The sequence below is a fragment of the Oncorhynchus masou genome, chromosome 30 (assembly GCF_036934945.1).
Source record: "Oncorhynchus masou masou isolate Uvic2021 chromosome 30, UVic_Omas_1.1, whole genome shotgun sequence".
In the NCBI taxonomy this organism is placed as follows: domain Eukaryota; kingdom Metazoa; phylum Chordata; class Actinopteri; order Salmoniformes; family Salmonidae; genus Oncorhynchus; species Oncorhynchus masou.
In genome coordinates, this window is record NC_088241.1 from 45789678 (window position 1) to 45805175 (window position 15498).

Consider the following 15498-nt stretch of genomic DNA (forward strand, 5'->3'; position numbering starts at 1 on the left):
CAGCAGATTACAGAATGATTTGGCAGATAATACCCCATTTGAGGGGATTTGGATTTGAATTTTAGAACACTTAAATAAGATAGCCTCCCTCGCTATGAACTTTGGGGACTGTCGACTGGGGGACGCTGGTAGATCTGTTCATTACCCTTTCATTGTGTATCAAGTGGCTAAATCTGCTCCAAGAGCGTTGCTTTCTGAATCTCATTCTATTGCACACTGAAATATAGTGAATATGGAGCTCCACACAGTTATGTCTGCATTTATTACTTACTTTTATTCTAGACAATGGTTTTATTGCTCTAAATTGTTTTGTTTCCTTTTCTTGTCGTTGTCAGGCACCAGTAGCACTGAGGTCAAAGAGAACCGAAATATTGGTAACCTAGAGGACTGCTGTTCTATTGTCCCAGGCGACCGCCAATCACTGTTCAGATCGGACACATCTAGAGGTGGGACTTCCGGTCTGAAGAGGAAGCGGCCGTTGGAGGAGGACAATAACGGACACCTGTGCAAACTCCGTCTGATCTACAAGAAACTGTTGTGGTCGGACTCACCAAAGAATGCCCTGGTGCAGCTGAATGAGCTGAGGCCAGGCCTCCAGTACCGCATGGTATCGCAGACCGGCCCGGTCCACGCACCCCTGTTCTCAATCGCCGTAGAGGTGAATGGCCTCACCTTTGAGGGCACGGGCCCCACCAAGAAAAAAGCTAAGATGAGGGCGGCCGAACTGGCCCTCAAGTCCTTCATTCAGTTCCCCAACGCTCCTCAGGCTCACCTGGCCATGGGTAACCATGGCAACCCCTCTGCAGACTTTACCTCGGACCAGGCGGCAGACTTCCCAGACACTCTGTTCAAGGAGTTTGAGCCGTCGTCATGTGGTGGCGTAGTCGGCGACAGCTTCTCCCTCTACCGGTCGGCGTCGGAGAAGAGCGAGCTGCGCCTCTCCAGCGCCCTCCGACACGGCCGATTACTTCGCCACACGTTGGACCTAATGGTGCAGGCCAAGCAGCGGCTGGCAGGGGTCCCTGTTACCATCCCCACCGAGGCCCCCAAAACCCCTGTGGTGCTGCTCAACGAGCTGCGTCCAGGCCTGAGGTACGTGTGCCTGTCCGAGAGGACAGAGGGGCGGCGGGCGCGGAGCTTCATCATGGCAGTCCGCGTGGACGGGAGGATATTCGAGGGCTCTGGACGCAGCAAGAAGCTGGCCAAGACCCAGGCGGCCCAATGCGCTTTGCAGGCCCTCTTCAACATCAGGCTGGCTCCTGAGGGGAGAGGAGGCCTTAAACCCAGCAGGAATAGATGCCCTCATTTGCCCCAGGTGAGTAGCTTGGCTTTTGGTTAGGACATCTGGCAGCTTCTTCTCTCCCATACAGGGTCCTGTAATAACCAAAGCAGCAGGAACACAGCAGAAACACTATTGCCATCCAACAAGTAATTAAGAGGGAGGAGATATGGGTAAGGATGAGCTGACAGGGGGATGAAGGGAGGGAGGAGAGGGAGGAGGGATGATGATAAGGGAGATTTGTAAGCATGCTGACTTATCATTTACTTTGGACGGGAAGTGTGACGACAGTGGCGTATCTAGTGGAAACATGCAAATGGTGTGTGTACGTTGGAAGGCTCAGGCTGCGGGTAAACAAAATCTGCTCAGTGATCTATTCAAACGGAAAGGGATGTAAATGAAGCAAATTATTGGCCTTGTGCCTCCGACACAAGAGAAAACTGAACGGCTCCCAAAATGAGCTTTTCTATTTTGCGTGTGTGTGTTTCCAGAGCTATAATTGGTAGAGTATTGTAATTTTCCACAATCTCTTGTTTCCCCAGGTGTAGCATCTACAAACATTAATTCAATCTCTTGCCCAAAGGAGATCGAAAAGCAAAGAGCAAATCGACAAACAAACCACTGACCCAATCCCGTGCTCATTTACTCAAATATGTAAATAGCAATCAGACCAGGCAAACACGTTTTGAGGAACTCTTCCATTTTAGACCCCAAAGTCATTCAGGGCTGGATTCTGTGGTTGGACATTTTAACCTTCAATTCAGCATTTAAGGTTGTGTGCAAAATGTCACCCTATTCTCTAGATAGTGCACAGGCCCCTAACAGAAGTTGTGCACAATATAGAGAATATGATGCCATTTGGGACATGAACAAAATATATCGAAGGTAACACTACCAAGGAAACATTTTTCTAGCTAATTCAATCATGAGCTGTGAATGTTATTTTCACTTTAGACATGTTTATAATTGCACAAATCTAGGTATCTAGGCAACCTATGCCAACAGTATCATTCATTTTGTTGTAGGCTCTAATAAGGAACAATATTTATTCTATACATTTAAGACAAATAGTTGATACATTGTTCATCAATGTCAAAAAATACACAGATACCTGTAGCTATGCGTGCATGGGTGCGTGTGTGCATGCGTGTGTCTGTTTATACATGGTATTTGTGTGTATGTTGTATGCAGTGTAGTCGGAGTGTGTGCGTAGTGTGTACTAGAGGTCTTAATGGGTCCAAAAAGTTTGGTCCCTTCCGAAATGGCTCCGTGGCTTTCCCACCTGACACGATATGCATAAAATAATATCTGATGTGTGTGTCAGACCCATTCTGAAAAGGACAGTTGAAAACAGAGCCAAACAGACCCGTGCTGGTTCGGATCCGAGAGACCCATTCAGATCTGGGAGAAAGAGAGAGAGGAAGAAACCTCCTGCTGTGCGCCGTCAGCACGTCAATAAACAAGCATATTCGTCAAATGATCCACAGTTGCGAAAGTATTCGGCCCCCTTGAACTTTGCGACCTTTTGCCACATTTCAGGCTTCAAACATAAAGATATAAAACTGTATTTTTTTGTGAAGAATCAACAACAAGTGGGACACAATCATGAAGTGGAACGACATTTATTGGATATTTCAAACTTTTTTAACAAATCAAAAACTGAAAAATTGGGCGTGCAAAATTATTCCTGACAAACTGCCTATAACAAATTACAACAAAAAAAACACTTTTTGTGTGTTTCGGGGCGAATAAAATCAAATCAAATCAAAGTTTATTTGTCACATGCTCCGAATACAACAGGTGTAGACCTTACAGTGAAATGCTTACTTACAGGCTCTAACCAATAGTGTGAAAAAAGAAAAGAAAAGGTATGTGTGTGTGTAGGTAACTAAAGAAATAAAACAACAGTAAAAAGACATTTGAAAAAAAGAGTAGCAAGGCTATATACAGACACCTGTTAGTCAGACTTATTGAGGCAGTATGTACGTGTAGGTATCGTTAAGGTGACTATGCATATATGATGAACAGAGAGTAGCAGAAGCGTAAAAAGAGGGGTTGGTGGGTGGTGGGACACAATGCAGAAAGCCTGGTTAGCCAATGTGCGGGAGCACTGGTTGGTCGGGCCAATTTAGGTAGTATGTACATGAATGTATAGTTAAAGTGACTATGCACACAATGCAAATAGTCCTGGTAATTTGGTTACCTGTTCAGGAGTCTTATGGCTTGGGAGTAAAAACTGTTGAGAAGCCTTTTTGTCCTAGACTTTGGCACTCCGGTACCGCTTGCCATGCGGTAGTAGAAGCATTAAAATCGTTGTAGTCTATTCTTTTATTGTTTTTTATGTTCCTCAAACACAATTCAGCTGTTGGAGATTTGAGCGATAAATGCATCAGGGCATTGCATGCATATAGGCCTATAGGCTTAGACATCCATTATATGATATTCATATAAAAACATATATATATTAAAGGAGATTCCTAGCCCTAGAGAGATGGAGAGAAAGATTGAGATATGCCAGCGCCATGTTCGCACCGTTGACATGGATTTCTTTATACTTGTCAGATAGGCTACTACTGCTATTCAGATAAAGGCATAAAGAAGGAGGCTAATTCCTTCATTTTGATAAAGATAAGCATTATATTGTTAGATTAAAGGAGTAACTCTGGTAGATTAACGGAGTAACTCTGGTAGGCCTAAAACATTCTTCCTCACCTCAAGTTGAACTGTCGGAGTCAGTTGGAGTGCCGGTGCGCACTGCTTTCACAGGCCTGCTGTAGCTAAGCCGAATAATAACCATAACACACCAAACCTTCACAAAAGATGCTTAACATTTTAAGGGTAATATCAAAAGTAAGTCTAGTCATTGTTTATAGGGAAAATGTGAACAGGTTATTATATTGCGACATTAAATTAAATACCAATGAAGGTAAGGCCTACTCAACAAATGACAGCAAAAGGCCAATACTAGACTATTTATTTTACGACAGGACTACTTTTAACTTTAAACTAAATACGGAGCACAAAATGAAAGGCATAACTTCATTTAGTCAACGAAAATGTCTCAACAAAATTAAACAAAACACTTTTTGCCAAAGTACTAGTTTAGATTATTAAATAGGCCTACAACAATAATAATAATGATTTACAATAATAATAATGACTAAACAATTGATAAATACGGGAAATAAAGAGGGAACTGCATTGTTCTCTGTCCTCAGCAGCAGGCGCACGTGAGGTGAGCAGCCGGAACCTGTTTCAGATGGGTATAAGCTATACGTTTTTTGGAGTTACAATTGGCTGACATACACCACATGACCAAAAGTAAAGCTATTGTGGACCTTTAAATGGGCTATGTCCTATTAGCATTCCCTTCCATGCCTTGAAGAAATAGACAAGCAAAGTGTCCTTCCTTTCCGGAACAACATCAGCCAAACAACCTGCTCATGTTAGCCTGGGAGAAAACTTTTATTTTTTACCTCCTGTCATGGTGTTTAAAAGGATTTTAAGAGGATTTGCCTCACCCGTTTAGTTCCAGAAAGCAGTCGCTTGTGGAAATTCTTGAAAGTCAGCCATGCTGTCTGCTTGCTACTGTCGAATGGGGGAAAGGGGGAACAGTCATTTTGAAGTGGTGAAGGACACACACACACATCAAACACACAACCCTTCTAAGATTCCTCTGCGGATCGTCGAGTAGCTCTTAGTGAAAAACCACATGAGTTTCACATGTGATATCTGTTTCACATGTGATTACAATGATCTTAAGTTAATGTAAATAACGTGACATCATGTAATGACATGAAACTACTCATGTGAAATAAACGTGACAACACGGGGATCTACATTTCAGCAAAGTTCTTTACATGTGAGAGTTAGAATTTGAGGTGAAAGACAAACATCCACACTTTACGTGTTTGAAGTATAAGTTTAGTACGCTGTTCAGCTAAAATAGTATAAACAATCTTCAATCAATGATAATCTGATTAAATTTGACATGATCACTTATTACTGACTTTTCCATTTTGTGTACTCTGATCTTTCTGCTGCGAAGCATTCCTCTACATATTCATTACCAACAAGTATAATACATCTCTGCACTAAGATAAATAGAGCCATCTGCACTGCTATTTTAGACATCAGTTAATCTGATTATTCTCTCGTCATTGATTTAATTGACTATTTCAGCAATTTGAGGGTTTTTCTGTGTTGTTGTCTGTTAGTGGGGAATATTATTCTCTTTCAATCAGGGGTTGGAACCTAAATGATTTTCCAATCATTTCTTTCTGAATAGAACCACATTTGTTTTTGTTCTGTTCCACTGTTCTTACCAGATAAATAAAGTTTAGTACCGGTTCGAACCAAACATTTTTTTACGGTTTATATCGTTCCTTTATGTTCCTTTCAAATCAACTGTTTTTTACATTTACCTCATGAAATGATTTCAACAATCAGTGTGGATAGAGTAGGCAAGCTAGTTGTTTAAATGTGTGATGGACAGACAAGTGTAGCCGATGGTGCAAGATGGGATTGACATTTTGCGGGTGGGGAGAGAGCAAGCGCTGGGCATTCTGTTTTGACATGCATTATCTGCTGTGCATTCAGAAAGTATTCAGACCCCTTTACTTTTCCCACATTTTGTTACGTTACAAAATGTATTAAATGTTTTTTTCCCCCTCATCAATCTACACACAATACCCCATAATGACAAAGCAAAAACAGGTTTGTAGAAATTTTTGCAAATGTATTAAAAATAAATAACAGATATCTTATTTACATTAGTATTCAGATCCCTTGCTATGAAATTCACAATTGAGCTCAGGTGCATCCTGTTTCCATTGATCGTCCTTGAGATGTTTCTACAACTTGATTGGAGTCCACCTGTGGTAAATTCAATTGATTGGATTTAATTTGAAAAGTCAAACACCTGTCTATATAATGTCCCACAGTTGATGTCAGAGCAAAAACCAACCTTGAAGTTGAAGGAATTGTCCGTAGAGCTCAGAGACAAGATTATGTCAAGGCACAGATCTGGGGAAGGGTACCCAAACATTTCTGCAGCATTGAAGGTCCCCAAGAACACAGTGGCCTCCATCATTCTTAAATGAAAGAAGTTTGGAACCACCAACACTCTTCCTTGAGCTGGCCGCCCGGACAAACTGAGCAAGCGGGAGAGAAGGACCTTGGTCATGAACCCGATGGTCACTCTGACAGAGCTATAGAGTTTGGCTGTGGCGATGGGAGAATCTTCCAGAAGGACAACCATCTCTGCAGCACTCCACCAATCAGGCCTTTATGGTAGAGTGGCCAGACGGAAGCCACTCCTCAGTAAGAGGCACATGACAGCCCGCTTGAAGTTTGCCAAAAAGCACCTAAAGGACTCAGACCATGAGAAATAAGTTTCTCTGTTCTGATAAAGCCAAGATTTGTTTCATCAGAGGGAGGTTTTTCAGCGGCAGGGACTGGGAGACTAGTCAGGATCGAGGGAAAGATGAACGGAGCAAAGTACAGAGAGATCCTGAATGAACAGGACAACGATCCAACAGGACAATGCCCCTAAGCACACAGCCAGAGACCGGACTTGAACCCGATCGAACATCTGTGGAGAGACCTGAAAATAGCTGTGTAGCGACGCTCCCCATCCAACCTGACAGAGTTTGAGAGGATCTGCAGAGAAGAATGGGGGAAACTCCCCAAATACAGGTGTGCCAAGCGTCTAGCATCATACCTAAGAAGACTCGAGGCTGTAATCGCTGCCAAAGGTGTTCAACAAAGTACTGAGTAAAGGGTCTGAATAGTTTGCTTTGTCATTATGGGGTATTGTGTGTAGATTGATGAGGGGGGTGACAGCAATTTCATCCATTTTAGAATAAGGCTATAATGTAACAAAATGTGGAAAATGTCAAGGGGGCTGAATAATTTCCAATTGCACTGTAAATTAGATCCACAGAATTTCTTGGAGGAGTGGCTTCTATGGCGGAACTTTGAATGTCCTTTGAGCTTGCCAGCTAACAAGCTTGTGTGTGCAGAGCAGCACCATAATTAAAAACCCGTCTTACATATTTGTAGTTAATAAATCCAACGAGAAACAAGATTGATGAAGGAGCTGTTCGTGGACTACAGGAAAAGGAGGGCCGAGCACGCCCCTTTCACATCAATGCCTTTTCCCACTCAGGAGACTGAAAAGATTTGGAATGGGTCCTCATATCCTCAAAAAGTTCTACAGCTGCACCATCGAGAGCATCCTGACTGGTTGCATCACCGCTTGGTATGGCAATTGCTCAACATCTGACCGCAAGGCGCTACAGAAGGTAGATATGACCTAAGTTAGTGCTTACGGCCCAGTACATCACTGGGGCCAAGCTTTCTGCCATCCAGGACCTCAGAGGAAGGCCCTATAAATGGTCAAAGACTTCAGCCACCCAAGTCATAGACTGTTCTCTCTTTCTACCACATGGCATGTGGTATCAGAGTGCCAAGTCTAGGTCCAAAAAGCTCCTTAATAGCTTCTACCTCCAAGCCATAAAACTGCTAATCAGTTGGCTAAATGGCTACCCGGACTAGTTGCATCTCCCACTTTTTTACGCTGCTGCTACTGTTTATTATCTATGAATAATCACTTTACCTCTACCTACATGTACATATTACCTCAATTACCTCGACTAACCTGTACCTCTGCACATTGACTTGGTACCGGTACCCCCTGTATACTGAATATAGACTCACCACTTTATGTTTATATACCCTACATTACTCATCTCATATGTATATACTGTACTCTATACTATCTACTGCATCTTGCCTATGCCGTTCTGTACCATCACTCATTCATATATCTTTATGGACATATTATTTATCCCTTTACACATCTCCGACAGAGATGGCCGCCTCGCCTCGCGTTCCTAGGAAACTATGCAATTTTGTTTTTACGTGTTATTTCTTACATTGGTACCCCAGGTAATCTGTGGTTTCATTACATACAGTCGAGAAGAACTACTGAATATAAGAGCAGCGGCAACTCACCATCAGTACGACCAAGAATATGACTTTCGCGAAGCGGATCCTGTGTTCTGCCTTTCACCCAGGACAACGGAATGGATCCCAGCCGGCGACCCAAAAAAACAACTTCGTAAAAGGGGGAAACGAAGCGGTCTTCTGGTCAGACTCCGGAGACGGGCACATCGTGCACCACTCCCTAGCATTCTTCTCACCAATGTCCAGTCTTTTGACAACAAGGTTGATGAAATCCGAGCAAGGGTAGCATTCCAGAGGGACATCAGAGACTGTAACGTTCTTTGCTTCACGGAAACATGGCTCACTGGAGAGACGCTATCGGAGTCGGTGCAGCCAGCTGGTTTCTCCAGGCATCGTGCCGACAAAAACAAACATCTTTCTGGTAAGAAGAGGGGCGGGGGCGTATGCTTCATGGTTAACGAGACGTGGTGTGGCCACAACAACATACAGGAACTCAAGTCCTTCTGTTCACCTGATTTAGAATTCCTCACAGTCAAATGTCGACCGCATTATCTACCAAGGGAATTCTCTTCGATTATAATCACAGCCGTATATATTCCCCCCCAAGCAGACACATCGATGGCTCTGAACGAACTTTATTTGACTCTTTGCAAACTGGAATCCATATATCCTGATGCTGCATTCATTGTAGCTGGGGATTTTAACAAGGCTAATCTGAAAACAAGACTCCCTAAATTGTATCAGCATATCGATTGCGCAACCAGAGCTGGAAAAACCTTGGATCATTGCTATTTTAACTTCCGCGACGCATATAAGGCCCTGCCCCGCTCTCCTTTCGGAAAAGTTGACCACGACTCAATTTTGTTGATCCCTGCCTACAGACAGAAACGAAAACAAGAAGCTCCCGCGCTGAGGTCTGTTCAACGCTGGTCCGACCAAGCTGACTCCACACTCCAAGACTACTTCCATCACGTGGACTGGGATATGTTTCGTATTGCATCAAACAACAACATTGATGAATACGCTGATTCGGTGAGCGAGTTCATTAGAACGTGCGTTGAAGATGTCGTTCCCATAGCAACGATTAGAACATTCCCAAACCAGAAAACGTGGATTGATGGCAGCATTCGCGTGAAACTGAAAGCGCGAACCACTGCTTTTAATCAGGGCAAGGTGACCGGAAACATCACCGAATACAAACAGTGTAACTATTCCCTCCGCAAGGCAATCAAACAAGCTAAGCGTCAGTATAGAGACAAAGTAGAATCTCAATTCAACGGCTCAGACACAAGAGGTATGTGGCAGGGTCTACAGTCAATCACGGATTACAAAAAGAAAACCAGCCCCGTCACGGACCAGGATGTCTTACTCCCAAGCAGACTAAATAACTTTTTTGCCCGCTTTGAGGACAATACAGTGCCATTGACACGGCCCGCAACCAAAACATGCGGACTCTCCTTCACTGCAGCCGATGTGAGGAAAACATTTAAACGTGTCAACCCTCGCAAGGCTGCAGGCCCAGACGGCATCCCCAGCCGCGCCCTCAGAGCATGCGCAGACCAGCTGGCTGGTGTGTTTACGGACATATTCAATCAATCCCTATCCCAGTCTGTTGTTCCCACATGCTTCAAGAGGGCCACCATGTTTCCTGTTCCCAAGAAAGCTAAGGTAACTGAGCTAAACGACTACCGCCCCGTAGCACTCACGTCCGTCATCATGAAGTGCTTTGAGAGACTAGTCAAGGACCATATCACCTCCACCCTACCTGACACCCTAGACCCACTCCAATTTGCTTACCGCCCAAATAGGTTCACAGACGATGCAATCTCAACCACACTGCACACTGCCCTAACCCATCTGGACAAGAGGAATACCTATGTGAGATTGCTGTTCATCGACTACAGCTCGGCACCATAGTGCCCTCCAAGCTCGTCATCAAGCTCGAGACCCTGGGTCTCGACCCCGCCCTGTGCAACTGGGTACTGGACTTCCTGACGGGCCGCCCCCAGGTGGTGAGGGTAGGCAACAACATCTCCACCCCGCTGATCCTCAACACTGGGGCCCCACAAGGGTGCGTTCTGAGCCCTCTCCTGTACTCCCTCTTCACCCACGACTGTGTGGCCACGCACGCCTCCAACTCAATCAGCAAGTTTGCGGACAACACAACAGTGGTAGGCTTGATTACCAACAACGACGAGACGGCCTACAGGGAGGAGGTGAGGGCCCTCGGAGTGTGGTGTCAGGAAAATAACCTCACACTCAACGTCAACAAAACTAAGGAGATGATTGTGGACTTCAGGAAACAGCAGAGGGAACACCCCCCCTATCCACATCGATGGAACAGTAGTGGAGAGGGTAGTAAGTTTTAAGTTCCTCGGCGTACACATCACAGACAAATTGAATTGGTCCACCCACACAGACAGCATCGTGAAGAAGGCACCGCAGCGCCTCTTCAACCTCAGGAGGCTGAAGAAATTTGGCTTGTCACCAAAAGCACTCACAAACTTCTACAGATGCACAATCGAGAGCATCCTGTCGGGCTGTATCACCGCCTGGTACGGCAACTGCTCCGCCCACAACCGTAAGGCTCTCCAGAGGGTAGTGAGGTCTGCACAACGCATCACCAGGGGCAAACTACCTGCCCTCCAGGACACCTACACCACCCGATGTCACAGGAAGGCCATAAAGATCATCAAGGACAACAACCACCCGAGCCATTGCCTGTTCACCCCGCTATCATCCAGAAGGCGAGGTCAGTACAGGTGCATCAAAGCTGGGACCGAGAGATTGAAAAACAGCTTCTACTAGCCACCACTAACATTGAGTGGCTGCTGCCAACACACTGACTCAACTCCAGCCACTTTAATAATGGGAATTGATGGGAAATTATGTAAAATATATCACTAGCCACTCTAAACAATGTTACCTAATATAATGTTTACATACCCTGCATTATTCATATCATATGTATACGTATATACTGTACTCTATATCATCTACTGCATCTTTATGTAATACATGTATCACTAGCCACTTTCACTATGCCACTTTGTTTATATACTCATCTCATATGTATATACTGTATTACTGCATTGTAGGAACTAGGAGCACAAGCATTTCGCTACACTCGCATTAACATCTGCTAACCATGTGCATGTGACAAATAAAATTTGATTTGATTTGATATAAGGTAGTAGTTGTGGAATTGTTAGGTTAGATTACTCGTTGGTTACTACTGCATTGTCGGAACTAGAAGCACAAGCATTTCGCTACACTCACATTAACATCTGCTAACCATGTGTATGTGACAAATAAAATTTGATTTGATTTGTTGTTATTTCATTGTGTACGATTTTTTTGTACATTATTGTTATTTTTACTTTAGTTTATTTTTCAAATGTATTTTTGTGGCAAATATTTTCTTTCTTGTTGCAAAAACTGCATTGTTGGTTAAGGGCTTGTAAGTAAGCATTTCATGGTAAGGTCTACATCTGTTGTATTTGGCACGTGTAAAAATACCATTTGACTTGATTTGATTACTAGGCCTATGGTAGCTTGATTTGATTACTAGGCCTATAGTAGCCGTAACTATCATTGAATTAAAAATCTCTCTTCCTATCTTCTGAATTATGATTGTAACGTCAGTAGAATAGCCTTTGCTTCGGAGAGGGGCAGGTAGTCTAAACATGCGATGGCAAAGATTTCCAGCTTGCAGGCAGACACTGGAATAAGTTTGCATAGGCGCTTTGCTGTGTTTGTTCTTTGTTGGAGTCAAGCAATTTCTGAACGTAAAAGAACGTTCTTAACCGGTTCCCATGCTTTTAAAATAACGGCTCTGTTCCAGAACAGTATGGATCACTTTCATTCCAGGTTCTGTTTATGTTCCTTGAAAAATGTTATTTTCCGGTTTTCGCTTCTGTTCCCTAAACCAGTTCCAACCCCTTTTTAATGGTACTCCTGAATCAATCACTATGATGAATATAATAGTTTTTCTTGAGTGTATTTTTAACAAAGCTGAGATTCACTTTACTTACAGTACAGTAGTTACTTACAAAAGTTTGGACACGCCTACTCATTCAAGGGTTTTTCTTTAGTTTAACTATTTTTTACATTGTATAATAATAGTGAAGACATCAAAACTGTGAAAGAACAGATCTCTCAACCAGCTTCATGAGGAATGCTTTTCAAACAGTCTTGAAGGATTTCCCACATATGATGAGCACTTGTTGGCTGCCTTTCCTTCACTCTGCAGTCCAACTCATCCCAATCCATCTCAATTGGGCTGAGGTCGGGTGATTGTGGAGGACATGTCATCTGATGCAGCACACCACCCCTCTCCTTCTTTGTCAAATAGTCGTTACACAGCCTGGATGTGTGTTTTGGGTCATTGTCCGGTTGAAAAACAAACAAATGGTATGGCGTATTGCTGCAGAATGCTGTGGTAGCCATGCTGTTTAAGTGTGCCTTGAATTCTAAATAAATCACAGTGTCACCAGCAAAGCACCCATACACCATCACACCTCCTTCTCCATGGATCACGGTGTGAACCACACATGCGGAGATCATCCGTTCACCTACTCTGCGTCTCACAAAGACACAGCGGTTCGAACCAAAAATCTCAAATGTGCACTCATCAGACCAAAGGACAGATTTCCAAGTCTCTTCTTCTTATTGGTGTCCTTTAGTAGTGGTTTCTTTCCAGAAATTCAACCAAGAAGGAAAAGCAGCAAGCATGTGCTCAGCATATGTGGGAAGTCCTTCAAGACTATTGGAAAAGCAGTGCAGGTGAAGCTGGTTGAGAGAATGCCAAGAGTTTGCAAAGCTGTCATGAAGGCAAAGGGTGTCTACTTTAAAGTCACTACTGGTCAAAAGTTTTAGAACATCTACTCATTCAAGGGTTCTTCTTTATTTTTGCTATTTCTACATCGTAGAAAAATATTGAACAAATCAAAACTATGAAATAACACATATGTAATCATGTGGTAACCAAAAAAGTGTTAAACAAATCAAGATTCTTCAAATAGCCACCCTTTGCCTTGATGACACCTTTTTTTTTGTCAAAAGCCCTGTTTGTGTGTGTTTGAATCCACATGTGAAACTTCATGTGAAATATCATCACGTGAAGTGTTTCAAAAACACCTGATGTTTCATAAAATGTCTTGCAAAAAGTGTCAATTTCACATCTGAAATCATGTGTTTTTCCCTTATTGGGTATGCGTGCGCGTGCTTATGTGCATGTGAGAGGTTAGGAGTTCAATAGCCACCAGATGTAAGGCCTGGTAATGGGAGAGTGCCAGTCTTAGTCACTAGGCCAGCTCTCTTTTACAGAGACTGACTTAGGCTTTACATTAAGGCACCCACTTTTACTGGAACGCCATCCTAGGTAAGGAACGCCATCCTAGGTAAGGAACGCCATCCTAGGTAAGGAACGCCATCCTAGGTAAGGAACGCCATCCTAGGTAAGGAACGCCATCCTAGGTAAGGAACTCCATCCTAGGTAAGGAACTCCATCCTAGGTAAGGAACTCCATCCTAGGTAAGGAACGCCATCCTAGGTAAGGAACTCCATCCTAGGTAAGGAACTCCATCCTAGGTAAGGAACTCCATCCTAGGTAAGGAACGCCATCCTAGGTAAGGAACGCCATCCTAGGTAAGGAACGCCATCCTAGGTAAGGAACTCCATCCTAGGTAAGGAACTCCATCCTAGGTAAGGAACTCCATCCTAGGTAAGGAACTCCATCCTAGGTAAGGAACGCCATCCTAGGTAAGGAACGCCATCCTAGGTAAGGAACTCCATCCTAGGTAAGGAACTCCATCCTAGGTAAGGAACTCCATCCTAGGTAAGGAACTCCATCCTAGGTAAGGAACGCCATCCTAGGTAAGGAACTCCATCCTAGGTAAGGAACGCCATCCTAGGTAAGGAACGCCATCCTAGGTAAGGAACGCCATCCTAGGTAAGGAACTCCATCCTAGGTAAGGAACTCCATCCTAGGTAAGGAACGCCATCCTAGGTAAGGAACGCCATCCTAGGTAAGGAACGCCATCCTAGGTAAGGAACGCCATCCTAGGTAAGGAACGCCATCCTAGGTAAGGAACGCCATCCTAGGTAAGGAACGCCATCCTAGGTAAGGAACGCCATCCTAGGTAAGGAACGCCATCCTAGGTAAGGAACTCCATCCTAGGTAAGGAACGCCATCCTAGGTAAGTGTTACGCACGCCTCTATGAAGAGGGAACGCAACACCCTGCTACAACTAAACTCTCCGTGAAGTGAAAAAGGTATGGACTGTAGGTGCAAGAAAGAATGACAACAGGCAGAATGTGGTACCGTTTACCAGGACTTTATTCCTTCACATGGTAATATGGGGAAAAGGGGCTGGACGGAACCAAAGCAAAGAAAGTAAATCTCAAAGCCCCCCCCTCTCCTATCTTACCTGCCTACCAACTACTTACCTAATTTAGCACCACCTGGTGCCCTAACCAAAATACAGGGGGTGGTCCGCCCAGGTCTTACCTAGTGTGCCTAGACAGCGAATATGCTACAGGTATATGTATGCCCGCGGGCCTCTTGCCTAAGCACTCCCTAGGTGCCTTCCCCTTCCCCCCTGGGAACAAATGAAACAGAATATTAAACAATTTTCGCAAACAAATTAAGAAACAAAGGATGTCAAATAAGCTCTATCTGAGCAACAAACTCACTAAACATACCAACTCTCAGCAATGAACTCCCAGCAAAATCTCTAGCAAAATATCTGCAATGACCTCCCAGCAAATCTACCTCTAGCAAATCTACCTCTAGCAAATCTACCTCTAGCAAATCTACCTCTAGCAAATCTACCTCTAGCAAATCTACCTCTAGCAAATCTACCTCTAGCAAATCTACCTCTAGCAAATCTACCTCTAGCAAATCTACCTCTAGCAAATCTACCTCTAGCAAATCTACCTCTAGCAAAATTCTCTAGCAAATCTACCTCAAGCAAAATTCTCTCCTCCTGCACAGAACACTGGCTTTTATATAGCTTCTGGTATAGGTAATTGGAGACAGCTGCGTCTTGACGAGGGGGCGGGGTCAGCTCTCCAATTAGCCCTGGAGTCGACCAATCAGCTGCTTGATGGATTTCAGGAAGCCATTTCCTGAAATAAACACATGCAAACATACAAACTACAACACATAAACTGGGGAACGTAACAATAAGGAACGCCATCCTAGGTAAGGAACGCCATCCTAGGTAAGGAACGCCATCCTAGGTAAG

General features: G+C 43.9%; 1 protein-coding gene across 1 annotated transcript in view; it reads left to right on the forward strand.

Moving 5' to 3' along the window:
• Window positions 1–15498, forward strand: part of adarb2 (adenosine deaminase RNA specific B2 (inactive)) — a 248732-nt gene that overhangs the window by 138368 nt on the left and 94866 nt on the right. Inside the window, exon 3 of the mRNA XM_064949117.1 lies at window positions 336–1315. Within this exon, the coding sequence (XP_064805189.1) occupies window positions 336–1315 (980 nt within the window). The remainder of the gene's footprint in view (window positions 1–335; window positions 1316–15498) is intronic.